The sequence below is a fragment of the Sylvia atricapilla genome, chromosome 10 (assembly GCF_009819655.1).
Source record: "Sylvia atricapilla isolate bSylAtr1 chromosome 10, bSylAtr1.pri, whole genome shotgun sequence".
In the NCBI taxonomy this organism is placed as follows: Eukaryota; Metazoa; Chordata; class Aves; order Passeriformes; family Sylviidae; genus Sylvia; species Sylvia atricapilla.
In genome coordinates, this window is record NC_089149.1 from 21590817 (window position 1) to 21608991 (window position 18175).

The following is an 18175-nucleotide window of genomic DNA, read 5'->3' on the forward strand; positions in this document are numbered from 1 at the left end:
TTCTGCATTGCCAGGAAATTGATAATCCAATCAAAAAATGTTTTTGTACTCAAATGACTTCTTCAAATAGTAACTAGTTCTAGCACAGTTATTGTTTTCAAACAAAACACCAGAGACTGACAGACATACATGAAATATTTCACATGAAGAACAGACATAAGGACTTGAACCACACATTTAAAAAAAATCTCACTGTTTAATGAACACACACTTTCACATTAAATACAGAATATTTTCCAGCTATAGAAACAGAGCTTTAAGGTTCAGTGAATTCTAAAGGTTTTATATGCAAATTTCAAACCATCTTCTCAGAGACAACGGAAAAGATGACAAATAGTTCTGAAGCCTATTTTGTGATCTTGGTAATATTTTGTGATCATATTTTGCGATCACGTAGTGAGAGAGAGAACAAGAAAGAACACTCACATCTTCTAACATGCCGAAGTGTTCTGTTTCTTAGGGAGACAGAGAATGGAATGAGTAATTTGTTATGACTGATAAACACATTCACCTCTCAGTCACAGCTAAGCTTGCCATGAAATACTGCCATGTGATTTTTGCCTCAGTAAACAGTGATAGCTAATGTTACATAAAATTAAACAAAGCAGACATTACAAAGCTATTTGTCAGCAGACATACAACTCACTCTCGAGACACAGCATTGAGGGAAATCCAAGAAGTTCCCAGCAGTTAGATAATTAGGCTGAATAAGTTGTTTATTAAAATCAACTACTTAAAACACAAAAGCTTAGCATATACTTTCCAACCAATTTAAGTAAGAGTTCTAAACATGTCTGAAGATTCAGAGAATGTACATTAAAAACAATTATAAATTAAGCTTATGAATAACAACCCCTGTAAATCAATGCTAAGGTATATATTATAAATTGTGTATGTGGTGAACTGCTAAAGTGGGAAAGAAAAGGAAGTTAAAGTATTTAACTACCTGAATGTAGTCAACTGGATTCTTTCCTTCTCCCTCTTCAGAAACCAGTGCTTTGCCTTGCTCTCTCAGGTACGAGCTCATGCACTCACACATTGTCTTCAGACCATTTGGCACACGGCTGAACAACTTGTACATGCAAGCAAGGTCTGCCAACAAGAATGAGAGATTATGCAGGACACCTGTGTGTGTTACACTTCTGTAGCACATTCATCTCAGAGGTGAAGCTGAAGTTCAGCCACTTGAGCCACAGAAAGCATCCTGTAACAGATTCTTCTGATCTCCTCTTCCCTTTAGCTGCTGACTGCAGCCACATCAAAATGAAAAGCAAAGACAGTATTCAGTTATTCTAGGTTGTCTGTAGCAGGAAACCTGTCATTGCTACCTCCAGGCCAGCAAAATACGAGGACAGTGAACCTATGAGACCTTCAGCAAGATTATGCCTTCCCAGGGGTATTTAAGAAGGTAGATTTCAAGATTATCATTCCCAAAATCAAGCACTGTATCAAACATTTTTGTGGGGTTTTTTTCTTGCAAGTAATTTAAACCAAACAGGACAGCACTAATGAGATGCTTGTTTCCATATTAAAAACAAAAAAATTGGTAAAAAGATTAGAGTTTCATTTATATTTGTCTTAAAGCCAGTCATACACTTTTATGCTACTATGTTTCATCCACCTAAAATAATGAGAAGTGGCTTAGGCTAAACATGGCTTTCCAAAAGAACAATCCACCCTTGTACCTTTATGAAAAATCTCACCTTCAGAAAGCAGCATTTCCACTCTAATAGTTAACTGAATCAAATCAAGGACTGTGAAAGTTAAACAAATTCCTGTATTTTATGAATACCCTTCAATATCCTTGTACCCTCAGCCTGAAGGTTATCTAAACTGGATATTAAAGAAGAAAGTGTTAAGTATAGTATCATCACTTTCTTTTTCAACACAGCCATTCTTTTTTACAGCTAGGAAATGTGCTCACTTTGTGCTCTATCACCTAGTAATTGTGAAGCTCTTTAATGAACAAAGGCCATTAATCTAAGCAGCAAGGCTGTTCCCCATTCTCAGGGCTTTAGAGTGAGCACAGATTTCTAAATATAGATACTACAATCCCTCTCTTCGTTATGCTGCTTTAGAAACTTGGGTTCTATTTCCATAATAACTTCCATTCACTCTGTCCCATATTAACCTCTATTAGGGAAAAGCACATCAAGTCAAGTCCTTATGTTTCAACCACACTTGAATAAGCTGCTTCTTATCCTTTAGAAACGGCCAACTCCTTTCTGCAACAATGCTCCCTCCCCAAGAATTGGTCCTACAATGCTTGTGTTTAAGTCTTTTACACAAGTATTTTTTAAATAACTGCTTGTGGGCCAAAAACATGTGATGCATTTTCACAAATACCTATTAGAGGAATGGAAGTAATAAAATGGCTCATGGTCAACTGGTAACAAAAACCACTACAATAGATTTGTACTTTTGTTATGAGATATTTGGTTTACAAAAAACCGATCTGTATCTGGTGTTAAACAGAGACAAGTTAAGTGTATGGGCTCTGTTTTAAGAGCCATCTAACAGTCACTGAATATTCTCAGATGTTTGTGAAACAGTCACTAAATGTTTTCACAGTTACACAGGAACACAAATGTAAAGCTTGATTTATCCCATGTTTAAAAACAGTAAGCAGTATCAGACGCATTTGTGCCTCACAAATGATGCACTCTTACCTTCTGTCTTCCCATTTTTCAGCATATGAACTAGCCCAGAGTTCTCCATTTCCACTATGGTTTTCATGTGCTTGGAAATAAGCTCCCTTTCAACAACTTTCACAATTGGTTCTTCTGTTGATTTATCCAAACAATGCATCACTCGCTCTATTTCTTCATTAATTCTAGCTTCTACTTTCTTTATATATACAGAAGCACTGTTTTCAGCTAAAAATTTCTGACTTTCCATCTGTGAGTAACACAAATTAATACTTTAGACTTTCTTGTAAAGGGTAAAAAGAAAACATGTCAGATCAGCCTTTATAAGCAAGTTCAAATCAAACACAGCATGTCCAACACATCCAAGATTCATATACACACAGTTAACACAAAATAAAGGTTCTATTATACTAAATGTTTTACATAAGGGTGTACATGCAATATAAACAAGGCATTTTTCATACTAAAACAACCCAAGCCAACTTAGTTTCTAGCTACCAACTAGAGTTTTATCCACAGGTTCAAAGAAAACAAAGATGGGGAAAGGGAGAATCAAAAATTCCTTCTAAATACCAGTTTATGGCAGTTCTCCTTATTCTCATTAGTGACAATGCTCAGCACATTATTTAATGTCAAACAGTTCTTATTTATACTGGTCAGCATAGTCTCTGGAGAAAAGATGTCTTATTTTTCATGCAGAGCAAAATAATAGAACTTAAATAAAAGTAATTATTTTTCTTAATTTTATATAAGCACCCATGAAAAACAGAATACAGAGATATTCAAAAGGCTGTGCAACATTTGCTTCTGCTTTTTAAGGAAGTTTGGAGATCAGAGCATATAACAGTTGATTCTGTGTATGAAATGGGAGACTCAAATTACCCTATCTAGATTATTTTTAACATAATTTTAAATTTTCTATCAATTTCCAGCAATAGATGATCATAATTACATTCAAAAAGCAATAAAATGGCTTTCTTCTTTCAAGTACCTCACAAAAATAACCACTCAAAAATATCTGGAATGTATTATTTGATGGCTGATCAACAACTGGACAGACACTTGGATATGCTTAGCTCCTTGACTTGGTTTACTTTATTACAAAAAATAACTCTCAAATGTGGAAACTATGAAGAAAACAAAGTTTCCCAAAGACAGTCTGACAGGTTTCCAAGCCTGAAACAGTTTGAACCTTTCGTGCTTCTGGCATTTCAAAAAGACTGAGGGGGGGAAAAGCAGATGTAGACTAAGTTACATGAAATAACCTAAAGCAGGCACAAGATTAGTATGATGATTACTGTATATGTCATTTGATCCCATAGCTCAAAACTATATTCAAATTATGCTAATTCTGTGAAATCTGTGTTGCTTTTTCCTGCAAAGTTGGTGACTATTTTTCTTATTTCATTTAATGGAGGTGGACATACTCATCAAAAAAGCAACAAGTTATAACAACGTTCCAAATATGGTACTAGAATATTGTTGTACCTGAAAAAATTCTGCAGACATGTCCAAAAATGGAGCCTCAAAGTCTTCTTCATAGACTGACCTTCCTTCAAGACCTAGAATCATTAACATCTGGCAAGCATTTCTTATTGCGCCTCTGCCAAAAAGTAAGTTGTTAACAACTTGAGAAATCTATATGTTTGTAAGACAGAGTACACAGTAGAATAACAACTTGTAACACAATATTAACTTTAATAAAATGCAGTAATAGAAAATCCATTCTAATCTGTTTGGTATGTGACATTTTCAAGTATACTATATGAGCAAGGTCGTTGGGTTTTGTTCAAAACTAAGGAGCTGACAATGTTTATTAAGTATTTTAAATGCAATGACAGGGACATGCATCTCAAGCTCTACTAAGTCATAAAATTATGAAGAACACATATTAATATATAAGAAATTAACTCAAAATACTGCTTCAAAGAAAACTGCACATACAGGTCAGAACTGAGCAACTTCAGAACAACTGCACATGTGAAAGCTGCTATGCAAAGTCTGAGGTTTTTGGATGGATGGCTGCTGAACAAAAACCAACCACACAAAAATAAATTTAAAAAAAAAAAAAGAGAAAACCCTCAAATGAACACAAAATAAATGCCACCAAAATTCGAATATATCAGCAAGTTAATAAAACCAAAAGAACTGCATCTAGAAAGAGATTCCACTTTCTGGCAGTAGGGGACAATACACAGCTGTAGATGGGGAGTGTTTTTGATTTCCTGAATTGCATGTTGGGCAATCTTAGTCACAGAAATGCAGGCAGAGTAGCAAGTTTACATATCCCTACATGCAACAGCTGTTCTGAAACTGGAGAAGCACAAGAAAACTTGTAAATCTGCAGTTCCTTCAGCTGCAGTATCTGCAGTGGGTGGTTCTATTAAACTAATCGAAGAAGCTGAGAAACAGATTTAAAACTTAGATTTAAACAGATTTAAAACAACTGAGCTGCTGAGAAACAAATGGATCAGAACATGAAAAGGAATTGGAATTAAAAGAGGAAACGTCAGAAATAAATGAATGAAAAGGTACAAGAAAATTAAACAACCTAAGTACAGAGGAAATACAAGTTAGGAAGAGGCAGAAAATTGCCAAAACTCTGCTTTGTAATCAAATGCTCTGGCATAGAACGATAATTGAGACATTTGATGCAAGTTTTAATAAAAAAACACAAGATAAATATTAAAAAATATATTAACAAGCTTCCCTGTTTACCATTATGCTAAAATATAATACACAAAGAAATACGTTACTCCAGAATATGAAGAAATTTTAGTTGTGATCACAAATGTGATCTTGAATAACAAATTATTTGTTTATTGTATATTATTTGTGTACTTGAGTCGCTCTTTAAAAACTGACAGCTGTTATTTACAACAAAAGGCTTTACTTACAAACATCTTACCTGTCTACAACCTCTCCCTTCCTCTCCCTTGCAATCATGTCCAGCAGAGTTAGCCTCAGGTGATCCCTGATGCAGCCGTAACGTACAACCTGATCTCGAAAAATGATCAGGCCCAAGTTGTAGACATTCTCCACGTTGTTTTGTTGCACATACACTCGGTCCTACAACAAGGGCATGAACAGCAATAAAACTGTGAATTTGCTGCACTGATGCTGTCCAAAAATACAAAAGATCGATTACTTCCCTACAGTGGAAATAGGACCAAATGTATCTTTTCTCTTAACAGAAAGAAATTATGTATACCCTTCAAAATTCAAAATCAGTCCCACTTCCCAAAACTTCAATTTGGCTTAGGAGCATAAGCACAACATTTATGACTAAAGCATGCCAGAACAGATCTACAGCCTTCTCACTTTCTAGTCTGGGTGCAGAGGAGTCTCTAACTCCTGACTAAATCCATAGCACTATTTGCAAGAGGTTTTACTTACCTACTCAAGCCCTTCCATCCTTTCCTGACCTTTAAGAAAAATTATTTAACTTCCCCCTCCCCTCCATGCATCTTCCTACCACTCCTTTTATTAGCCAAAAAAACATTCAATATTCAGTGAAATTTCCTGAAATAGTATCATTAGATAAAGAGCAGCAAATATAGACCCCAAACAAGAAGAGTTACAATCAAATCCTTCATGGATTAGTACTGCAAAATTGTACGTAACACTTCTGTAGACATCCCTCCCTCCACCCTCCCCAAATTCATTTTCATTCAACTTGAGCAGTATTTCAAAACCTTGTTATGTTTAATTATAATCTTATCCATATACCACCTCCCCCCCAAAAGAAGAGGGAGAGAAGAAATATTTTTTTACATTTCCATGTATGTTTAAATTCTATCTCCCTATGTAATCTCTGTCTGTGGGAAGGACTAAGCTCTTCAACCACCCATTTTTTATCCACCTGCCTTTAAAAACCAACACTGATCCTCAGGATCAGCATTTAAAGACTGCATAGCCCAAAATCCATCATACAGAATTGACTGAGAGCTAACCATACTCTGAGTCTCTTACTGCTACCCAAAGAAATGCTCCAAAAATTTGTTACTCCTTTCCTATTCCTCTCTCCCAATTAACTCTGAAAAAAGGGAAGGCTATTAATAAAGTCACTAGTGAACAGAAAATTCATGTGTTTGATTAATAGCCACTACTGGGTCACAGCACTTAAAACAGTATTAAGAATAGAAAAACTGAGTTTTTACAATCCATTTCTTAGATGAGCAATTTTTGGTAATTTCTGTCAGGGCATAATCCATTCTTCTAATATCATAGTTTGGACAATTACTAAAAATACTGCTTTGCTACCATTTAAGCATCAGGACAGTGACCTTAGAAAAAGCTACGAGTTCTGTACCCACTCACAAATCTGGCTGGGATGAGGTTTTCTAAGAATGTATATAGCTATAAGAAAACAATAATACTAAAAATAATCAAATTCTATGAAGGATAATGGTCAATTTATGAAATTGTGTATAAAGATGAGCTTCTCCACTGGTTCCATCACTCTCTTAAGTGCTTTATCACAAGCAGAATTAAAGAGCAAAGCTACTTAAACACTTGGAAAATGAAACCATTAAAAGAACAAATGATATGCTTCAGACTATGGAAAAATATATTCTTTTAAAAAATATATGCAAGTTGACATAAATTCTGCAATTTCAAAAAACAAGAAGGAACAGACAAGCCATCATTTAGCACGTGTATTCACATAGCAAAATTATTCCTATACTAATTATATGCCATATTGCCACTTGCTGACCAGGGGAATGCAAAAGCACTGGGTTCTGCAATTAATGTGTGATTTCCACTCTCTGCCTTCAGACAGGCAGCCCTTAATTTAAATGAAAAAACAAGATGGGAACATGTCAGATATGCCTACTCTGTGGCTCCTGAAGCTCAGCTGTCTCAAAGCACAACATTTGCTAATTGCTCTTCATAAAGTCAGTTCAGTGACATGTGGTGGGCTAGGTCTTTGGAATAGACTGCTTTTGTTTTTCTGATTTTTTTAGGAACAGGGTTGTTTATTTCACTTCCTTATTTACACACTTGCATCAAGAACAGAAGTAAATGTGATTCTCAAGTAAGACAAGCTTAAAATCCATTTTCAGAGAGATGAAAGAGCAAATTAAAACGTAGTGTCTACTACTATTTAACTTGAAGAGAAAATAATATAATTATTTCAAAACATATTCAGGCCTCTGAAGCACAGGCACAGGGTATCTAAAAGGATTAAAGCCATGGCTATGACTCATCTGCATAGCTTCTGTTGTGGCAGTACTGAACACTGCCATTGTGAGAGAGTAACTCCTCTCAATTTATCAGCAGCCTCTGTAGTAAGCCAGACCTCTCTACAATACCCAAACCAGAGCAGCAACATTAACATTTCTGATCCTGCTGATTTGCTCACCCTTGGTAACAGATCACATTTGCTGGAAGCTCTCCCCAATCTAAAAAAGAAAATCACAGAGAGCCCCATTTGGGAACAGGTTTGACTGACAAGACTACACACTACTGAACAGAAATCACTTCCCACAGGGAGAGGCAGTGTGTGCTTAAACAAAAGAGTAACTTTCAGGAGACAAGGATGAAGTTTCATACAGCAATTATGCATGAATTACAATCCTGCTTACACTGCAGAATAATTCTTAACTGAAGTCACCTACTGTAGGGTACCAGCAGCCACATTTTACCCATCTCTGCGTGGATGCACTACCTGGATGACGCAGCAGCCTTCAGAAACTCTTGTGTATACAGTAAGTGTCTTTGGTCCTAGCTCTGGAAATAAAAACAACACTTCTCCCTATTACCTTGTGTGTAAGCCATGGACAATGAGAGTTATTTGTCAAAACTCATGTACCCAACCTGTCAGTGCTGGCCTAAAAAAAGACACCAGCTTTGTGCACAGCCCAGATGAGAAGGGAGTGCTTTGCCCTCTGAACCCACAGCTGTATTTGCAGGAACAATTGTTCATTTCTGACAGCGTGTAACTGGCACTACCCACAGACCTGTAATGCAGCCAGGAGTGTGACTGCTGCACCCACATACCTGAAACTGCTTTAAGTTAGCAAGCACAAGTAATAAAGACAAGACACCACAGAATCCAGTTTAACCCAGTTTCCATTTGATGTTCTAAGAACACACACACTCACATTGCTTGGAGAAAAGCCCAAACAACTCCACCTCCATTTCTCCCATTCCAGAGAGCAGCTAAATAAAGCCCACTGTAGGTATGTTTACCTGCACTGCCACTGTGAGGCTGAATTTCAGATATGCCCAAACGTACTTCACTACTTCAACCTGACTCAGCAAAGATGCTGCTTAGCACATGACTTCAGTGCCTCACTGGTTGTTGCAGACACTGGCAAAATTTAGAGTGTATTACATCTACTCTGGCACCAATTATTGCAGCCTAAACATGTAAAAAGGAAGAGAGCTCATGCTATATCCTACAAAATCCAGTGGAACGACCTAAATTTGAAATTCAGTCAGGAACGTCTCAAAATAATCAAGACAAATCTTGCACAGTAAATGCAAAAAGTTGCAAAAACTCATACTACACCTGCAACAGAAATAAAAGCAACTGACTTTTACCAGAGAGTAATCACAGGAGACAAGGTATTACACATTTCAAAAAAACGTAACTATAAGGCAAATTTGAGAGTGTCTTGTGGAGGATGTTCTGCATGAACAATGAAATCCTGTCATAACCTCAAACAGCAAGTGGTCTAGTCATTAAGCAATATAATGCACAAACCCCACTGTACCAAACACATGCCTTTCTAAAAAAGGTTTATTTGTATTGATTTTTATTTAAAAAATGGTAAAATTAAACAAAGGAAAGAAATTACGGTGGTTTGTAAAAGTGGTTTGAGTTAAATCATACAGCAGCCAATGGGTGAAAGAAGCTGGAAAAACGTGGTGTTAAAACAGATACCATTTAGTCTAAGATGTTTAAGATGTAAAATCACTAGCTGAAGTAGGAATTCAAGAGAGTAAGACCAGAACTCAAGAGGGCAGTAAATATTTTACTTTCACTGATGTCACAGTGTGGCCTGTTGGGCAATAGGCACATTTCCTGAAACTGATGTGTAATTGAGATGCCTACAAAACAAGAGAAGGATTGGGTCACACTTTACTTACAAACACGGTAATTGCAGATACTTCTCCTGGTAGAGCACAAGCATATTAAATTAATGCCTGATGACTCAGGTTATATACATACAGTTTTTGGTGCTTTATTTAGAAAAAGTATTTTCAATGCCAGTTATATTAGATTTATTTTTAAATAAAAATGTATAAATTATTTCTGACATAAGCATATAATTATAAACATACATGTCGTTCAGACTCAACATCAGACAGTAAGGACAAACCATTCCTTATTTAAAAAAGAATCTAGAAAATAGTTTCTTTGAAAAGCAGTCGGGTCTGATCTTCCACAGGTGCTTTATAATTCTGTGGTACTGTCAGCTTTTCCAAACTTTTTGAATCAACACATAATCAAGACTGAAAATTTTTTTTTACTCTCAAGTCTTTTGTGAATGAAGAAAACTATGTCTGACTCAAGAGGACATGCCAGTGACAAAGCTGAAACTGCAAATCTTTCAAAATAGCCCTGTTTCAAAACATTGCTCATTCTAATTTGTAATCAAAACAGGTATTGTTGACAATTTGTCATGTCCCTCCAAGTCAAAGGAGGGAGCCTGCTCATTGTACTAGATCTGTACACTAGATAGTTCTACTTAATCAAAATTAAAATTGTAGCTGTAAACCCATATTACACTACAGAGGTTTAAGAAACAAACATCAGTGCCCCTAAGTTCCTATAAGCATTTTGAAAGAAAATTTTGTTCTATTTTTACTATAATACTATAAATATATTTTATTATGGAGTCTGTTTCTGTGGTACAAGGGAAAAAAATTGGTGGGAGTCAAATAATTAGTCAAGCACAGGGCTCAACTGAGCACCCACCCGAAATAATTAGGAACTGTCAAACAGTACACAGAAGGCTACGTAGCCTAGAGGTATCCAAGCTTACTTATTATTCTGTTCTGAATCGAAAAGTCAGCCAATGAAGTTCCATTTACATTTGAAGGAATGCTGCAAATTGCCTTCTCCTGGAATCTTCGTGGAAAAGAGAAGGCTGGCTGGATGTTTGAACAACACTCTCCAGCTTCAAAGCAAAGTCAAGGCATTGCTCTTCTGAGTGCAAAAAATACTCAGGAAACAGCTCTCCTGTTCCCCCAGGAGTGGTAAGTGAAGCAGGCAACTCTTCCTCAAAGAGAAGAGGTTTTGACCTTTAATATACTGGTGCAGCCACTAAAACAAGTAAAGCTTATAAGCCAGGTATCTCTGCCACTGTTTGAAATATCAGAAATGTATTGATTTTTAAGAGTAGCAGATTGCATTATCCATTGCTTTGGACCATCCAGCACCTCCTGTGCTGAAATAATTATATATTACTTGGCTAAAACACAACAGCTGCTCCCCTAGAAGGCTCTGGATTCCATCTTCAAACCTTTCTGAAAATCCACCACTACCTCTGGTTGATTAATCTAATCATTAACTATTCTTGAATATGCCTACATGCAGCAATTGATTTGTATTTGTCCTTCACAAATAGATTAGGGAGTCCAGGATCTCTCACAGCGAAGACAGTACATCTTCACAACAATCTGTCCATCTTCCTTTTGGCACGATAAGACACACAAATCATTCAGTGTCACTGATGGCATTTTATCCAGCACTCTGTCTTTTGATACGTGGTATTGTCCCTACCAAAATAAACCAACTCCTCCAACATGAAGGCCAGTAAATCCATTAAAAAGAATTGTTTGTGATTCTGCAATTACTCCAAATTCTTTAACTTGTAGGAGCTTGTTGACCAAAGAGGACTTCATAGCTAATACAAATGCAGTCAGTGTCACAGCATGGGATCTTTAACAACTACAAGACAGGATCTTAACTGCTGTTGTTTGGCAAATAGAGTACATTTCCAAGTAATCTGCTTTTTGGACCAAAAAAGTCCATTAGTGTCTGTCCTTCACTGTCAAGTACTGTGTCAATAATTATATTTATGATACTTCAGAGGGGAAAAAAATTTACAAAGAAGACTCAGCTTCTCAACACTTCCTTTTGAAGTCAAAACCTTTGTCTAGAAGCTATGCAAAAATACTCTCCTGCACCCTAGAACATCCCCAATATTATGGGAATTTTAATACTTAAAAATTACCTAAAGCTTAACACTATCCAGACACAAAAATGGCAGACAAGACCCCCTCTCTCTTTAATAAAAAAGTCTTTTTTTCTGTTGGCTATCGGTAAGAAACGGCAAACATGCAACCAAAAATCACATTCTATGTACACTGCTTAATCTTCTACACAAGTTCTTCATTAACAGCAAAGGATCCAACTAGAATTTAACATTCAAGGACACTCTACCTCAGCAAAGTTATCCTCTTTAAATCCTAAAGCTTTGTGAACAACTACACTGCAAGTTTCAGTAGGCTTTACCCATAGTGCTTTCCACAGTAAGAAAACACTACTAGCTAAACTAACATCTAAAATCTGCCAGAATGGGTCTGACTAGCTTATTTTTTAAGAACTGCAAAGTTCAAATATTTTTTAGATCAATCTTTTGAGTGATAATGAGATAACATAAAACACAAATCCAATTACAATTTGTCAAACACCTGTAGCAGTCTTGCACGGAACACAGAAAATTCAAAGCAAAGGACAAAGAGCAAGCAGTCTTTGGAAAAAGACTGGTAAGGATGGTAAGAGGACAATTTATTGCACTGTTAAATGTGTAAAATAGCAGAATACCCACCATATACATCAGAATGTCCCTAATCATCACCATTGCTGTTTGATGATCATTCCACGCTTGGTTTAGTGTTTGTAGAAAGTTGTTATTCAAGGAGTTTAACACATCATCTCGCACCTAAAGTGAAAAAAAAAAAAGATACATTGACACAAACTCAAGTCAGTTTCTCCCGCAGCATTTAAATCTTAAACTTCAGCACAAGAATTCTTGCTCCTCTATGGACCTGAATTTTGCAAACAGGTTCTTGCTTTTCCTGGGTGCTGACTATCCCTACCTGTATTTCCCGTCTGTGGAAAAATAAGTAAAATTATGCTAGAAACAAGGGAAACAAAGTAAGTACAGGTTTTAAATTTCAAAGGAATTCCCGAAATCTCAAATGTTAAAAATAGTCCTTGACAACTCCTCAAGGCTTTCATTTCCTGTGTTATAGTAAAATTACCAGCAATTGAAACACTATCACAAGTAATTTCAGAATATTGGGTAGTAGAAGTAAATGCTACAGACAGGAACAAGTACAGGTGGAAAATTGGCCATGATGACATTTAGAGAGACAAGCCAAGACAGCATAAAGATACAGCAAACAACAGCTCTGAACGGAACCAATTGCCTGGTAAAGATCAGACTCTTACATTAACACCAACAAGGAGACTTAAAAAAAAAAAATAAATCTTTGTTTGTTTAAAAGTGTATTTGCAATTTGCAGGTTGATCTGTCTCATCAGCTTCAGATTTTATGCCTCTTTGCCACTACTCTCCCTACGAACAAAAAACCCATCCAGTTTCATACTTGGATTTTTTTTCCAGCAGGCATATACTGCAGTGCTCAAACTCGAAACCAATGTCTAAGAGAAACCTGTGGGAATGTAAAAAAAATGTTCCAGAGTTAATAAAATGTGGGAATTGACTTTCGACATAACATGCGAAATATATTCTGCCCTGTGCTGTAACCAAACAGAACGTTCACATTTAATGATTTGCACTGTTAACTGGCTGACAGTGTAAATTTCAGTACAGAGATTCGAACAGGGAAACAAAACACACACGCCAGGCAGCCACAAACTGCACCGATGTCTCATGCAACCACCTGACAGGCTTCATTTTGTCATTCCAGTCTTAGGAAGTTATTAGGCCAAACATTATAACAGAATTCTGTCTGCCACACTACTACACACACTCACAAATTCAGATGAACAAACCAGAGACAACAGCATGGCACATCACCCAACACAATGGTCTCAAGGAGGAGAGGGATGAAGGAGAAAAGGAGAGGAATGAAGGAGCAGAGAGGGAGGAAGGAGGAGAAAGAGGGAAGAGCGAACAGATGAAGGAGGGGAGACCTATCCCAGTAACATCCACCTTGTTACTGCCTCTAGGCAATATAGGTATGCAAAAGTTGTTCAAAGCTTTCTTACATCCTCAAACACCTACTCGGCACTCCTGAGCAAGGCCTCTCCTCGGTGCTTTAGGAAAACATAATATGAAGTTATAAGCACTGCTTAGCTGCATCATTCTTTCTGATCATGAGCATCATTTATCCTTTGGCCTCCCAAATATCTTGTCAGCCAGTCCAGGTAGTTTTTAGCCAAAAACATAAATATGCTTTAAAAACTTCAGCAGGCATACTTGTGAAGAATATGCAGAATCTCCCAGAAACAAACAAGAGAAACAAACTTGACATGGTTACTTTCATTTTGGTCAGTATAGAAAAAACATTATTATAAATATTATTTGGTAGCTCATCCACACTGATGAAATTCACCAAAGCATGATTAGATTATAATCACAATTAACCAAGGGTGGTTATTGATCAATTTTATGATACCCTTTACTTTAACAACACAGAGGCAGTGTGCCCTTTGAATTGCACACATCCCACATCCACCACACTAACACTAACCACACGGGCCAGCCAGCAGCAAGTCACACAAAAGGGGGTGGATTCTTGCCACCAGGTAGCAATGACAACTTGCTTCCAAGCAGACACTGGCACACTCTGCAATAGTGCCACTTCTGCTCCATATGGTGTGCCACATGGATTTCTGGAAATGGCCCTGAAATTCAGGAGTGGGTGCTGTACAGTGGAGCTACCTTCAAAGTTTCCCTGTGAAGCTACCAATGACATTCTTCTAGATTTATTTGAAACTGCAGAGAGGTTTGGAAAGCCAACCTTTCAGCTGCTACAGAAGCCAACCAAACTCTTGCCAAGAAAATTATCACTTACAGCAACTTTAAGAGTTAAAAAGTATTCAATACATTCCTTGTGTGGGCCATTAATTCAGCAACTCTACAGAAAAACTGCTAAAATGCACAAAACATCTTAGCTATGCAAAGGTGCAGAGTCACACCACTTTGGTAGAATAAATGATCTGAAGTAAAAAAAATGTGCAAACTCACACTCTTCAAACAAAGAAGAGACAAAGCTGCTACTCTGCCAAAGCCTTAGAAAAATTCAAATCTCAAAGATTTTTATCAGCAGAATGTTACTTTCAATTAGCTGAGCTTGTGGTGATTTCTGTGAGAGTATTTGCAGTCATGAAGTAAATTGCAGGGAAAGCCAGCTTAAATAGGACTGTCCATATACAGACATACTAGAAAATAAATTAGCAATTTCCTAATATATGTAAGGTCTTATAATTACAAGGATGAAATTTTATGTATAACTTCAGGCCCAACTGTATTTTCCACTGGATACAGGTCTTCAGGAAATACAGAACCCTCCCCCCAACAAGAGTAGTTTGTTGGCATAAGCTTTCAATACCTTTAAATAACTCTTGATTAAGTGTACACAAAGAAGACTTATGGCCTACTATTTCTATCTTACAGTGCCTGGCCTGATGCAGCAGTACAAATAGCTCAATTATGTAATTTCCACTACTGTAAGGACAGCCAGAACATCCTGAGGGGAGCAGCAGTACAGAACAGCACTTTCTGAACCAAGGCCTCAAGCTCTCAGAACTTTTATTACAGAGTTTCTCTTAGAAAAATCCAAGTAGTCTAAAAGATAGTATTCTAAAATCTTAGGAGTCTCAAGTAGGTTAATGTCTGTTCAGCCCTGCAAGCAGCTATCCTACTACTAAAAGAAAAAAACAAACACTGAAAAATGCTGGGGATTCTGAACTGTTATGTACTTTCGAGCAATTCCCTCACATACTTTTGCCCTCCATATAATAGAAGATTTGCTCAAGATCATCTGAAAACATCATTAAGAAAATATAAAGGCAGATAACACTTCATACGTTGTCAGTCAGGCTTACAGTACACTCTAATGCTCAGTAGGTAATTTGCCTCCTACACAACTTCTCATGTCATTCCTCCTATTTCACTGATGTTATGGAAATAATTTCAAACTCCCTGACGGAGATTACTCATCTCTCCCTTTTCTCTGCAACATAAGGAGCAAATTTTAAAGATTGCAAATGATCCCAGACGTAACTTTCTAAGCCCCAGTGTAGACACACTTCTTCCAGTCTGTACCTGCACCAGCACCCCACAGCATTCCTTCTCACTGAACACTGCCCCCATGAGCAGCTCTGTGCCCTCCTGACCAACGGTGTTCTCACATGCCTGGACTGTAATTCTGAAATAGCAGGTGCTGGACAGACCCCTGAGGGACAGCACTTGTCACTGATGGCCATTGGCACTCTGAGCCACTGACCACAAGCAACAGGTGTGACCACACAACCAAATTCTTACCCCTTTAACTCCACTCGTTGAATCTACCTCTTCCCAGTTTAGACAGAAGGTTACAGGGGACCATGTCACAACCTTTACAGACATCCAGAGAAATGACACCTGCAGCTCTTCCCTTGTTCACTGATGTGGTCACTGCTTCACACAAGACTTGCCCTTGGTGAAAGTGCTGGCTGTTCCAAGCCACCTCCCTGTCATCCATGCGAGCTCTTAGGAGGATCTGTCCCATGAGCCTCCCACACACAGAGGTGAGGCTGACAGCTTGTAGCTCCCAGGGTCCTCCTTTCTACACTTCTGAAAGATGGGTACAATGTTTTCCCTTCTCCAGTCACCTGGAACTTCACCTGATTGCCATGACTTCTCAAATAGAGTGGCTTGTCAACTACATCAGCCAATTTCCCTCAGGACTCTGGGATACACCTCATTGGGCCCCACAGACTTATGCACAAAAGGAACATTAAAAATATTATCCTGCAAATTTTTTAACTTCAGCTTTTTTTTTTACTGTAACACAAATGGTATTGCTTATCATCAAATGGTTTAGAGAGCTGTTAACTAAGCTCTGTGTGTTTTAAAAACACTTAATAAAATTTGTGTGAAGTAACAACAGACTAGGCTTGAAAAGTGTGAAGGAAGACTGTCCACATCGAGCTACAAGTTTGTCAATGGGAAAGAAAGGGAGAAATTGGTGGTGAATGGTGCTGCATCCAGCTGACGGCCAGTCACCAGTGGTGTTCCTCATGGGTCAGTGCTGGGACCTGTTCTCTTCAGTATTTTTATTGATGACATGGATGAGGGCATTGAGTCTTTCATTAGTAATTTTGCAGATGACACTAAGCTGGGAGCATGTGTTGATCTGTTGGAAGGTAGGAAATCTCTGTAGAGAGACCTGAAACCATTGGATGGGTGGGCAGAGTCCAATAGGATGACGTTTAGTAAGTCCAAGTGCCCAGTCCTGCATTTTGGCCACAATAACCCCCTGTAATGCTGTAGGCTGCGGATGGTGTGGCTGGACAGTGCCCAGGCAGAAAGGGACCTGGGGGTACTGGTGACAGCAGTTGAACACGACCCAGCAGTGTGCCCAGGTGGCCAAGAAGGCCAAGGGCACCTGGCCAGTATTAGGAATAGTGTGGCCAGCAGGAGCAGGGAGGTCATTCTTGCCCTGTACTTGGCCCTGGTAAGATCACACCTCGAGTGCTGTGTCCAGTTCTGGCCCCTCAGTTCAGGATGGACACTGAGTGCTGTGTCCAGCTCTGGCCCCTCAGTTTAGGATGGACACTGAGTGCTGTGTCCAGCTCTGGCCCCTCAGTTTAGGATGGACACTGAGTGCTGTGTCCAGCTCTGGCCCCTCAGTTTAGGATGGACACTGAGACCCTTGAGCACGTCCAGAGGAGGGAATGAGGCTGGTGAGGGGCTGGAACACAAACCCTGTGAGGAACGACTGAGGGAGCTGGGGGTGTTTAGCCTGGAGAAAAGGAGACTCAGAGGTGAACTTGTCACTCTCTACAACTCCCTGAAAGGTGGCTGTGCTCGGGTGGGGTTGGTCTTTTTCTCCAGGCACAAAACAAGAGGACAGAGTCTTAAGCTGCATCAAGGGAAATACAAGTTGGATATTAGGAAGAAGTTTTTTATGGAAAAAAGCAATAAAGTACTGGAATGGTCTGCCTGGGGAGGTGCTGGAGCCACCACCCCTGGACCTGTTTAAAAGAAGACTGGATGAGGCACTCAGTGCCATGGTTTAGCTGAGGTGTTAGGGGTGGGTTGGACCCAATGATCTTGAAGGTCTCTTCCAACCCAGTGATTGTATGATATTAGTGAAATACCACATGCACAGGAACTAAATACTTGAATTAAGATGAAAGGTTTTCAGTAGTTTCAAAATTCAACAGTATTTTAAAATAGTTCTACATGTACCATACTTAAATAATTATGTCAATTCACAGGTATAGACAAGTTTTAGCATGTTCCTACCCTGTACTAAAACCAAGGTACCTCGAGAGAGCTGACTCCTCTCAGTGATGCAGAGTATCTGTCTTATTACAGCCTTTATCCC

General features: G+C 38.2%; 1 protein-coding gene across 2 annotated transcripts in view; it reads right to left on the reverse strand.

Annotated features, from left to right (window-relative positions):
- Positions 1–18175, reverse strand: part of CUL3 (cullin 3) — a 53703-nt gene that overhangs the window by 15782 nt on the left and 19746 nt on the right. For both annotated transcript variants that reach the window (XM_066326270.1, XM_066326269.1), the window contains exons 3-7: positions 12437–12550; positions 5557–5717; positions 4137–4251; positions 2670–2898; positions 947–1092 (exon numbers count right to left, since the gene is read on the reverse strand). In XM_066326270.1, the coding sequence (XP_066182367.1) occupies positions 947–1092; positions 2670–2898; positions 4137–4251; positions 5557–5717; positions 12437–12550 (765 nt within the window). The remainder of the gene's footprint in view (positions 1–946; positions 1093–2669; positions 2899–4136; positions 4252–5556; positions 5718–12436; positions 12551–18175) is intronic.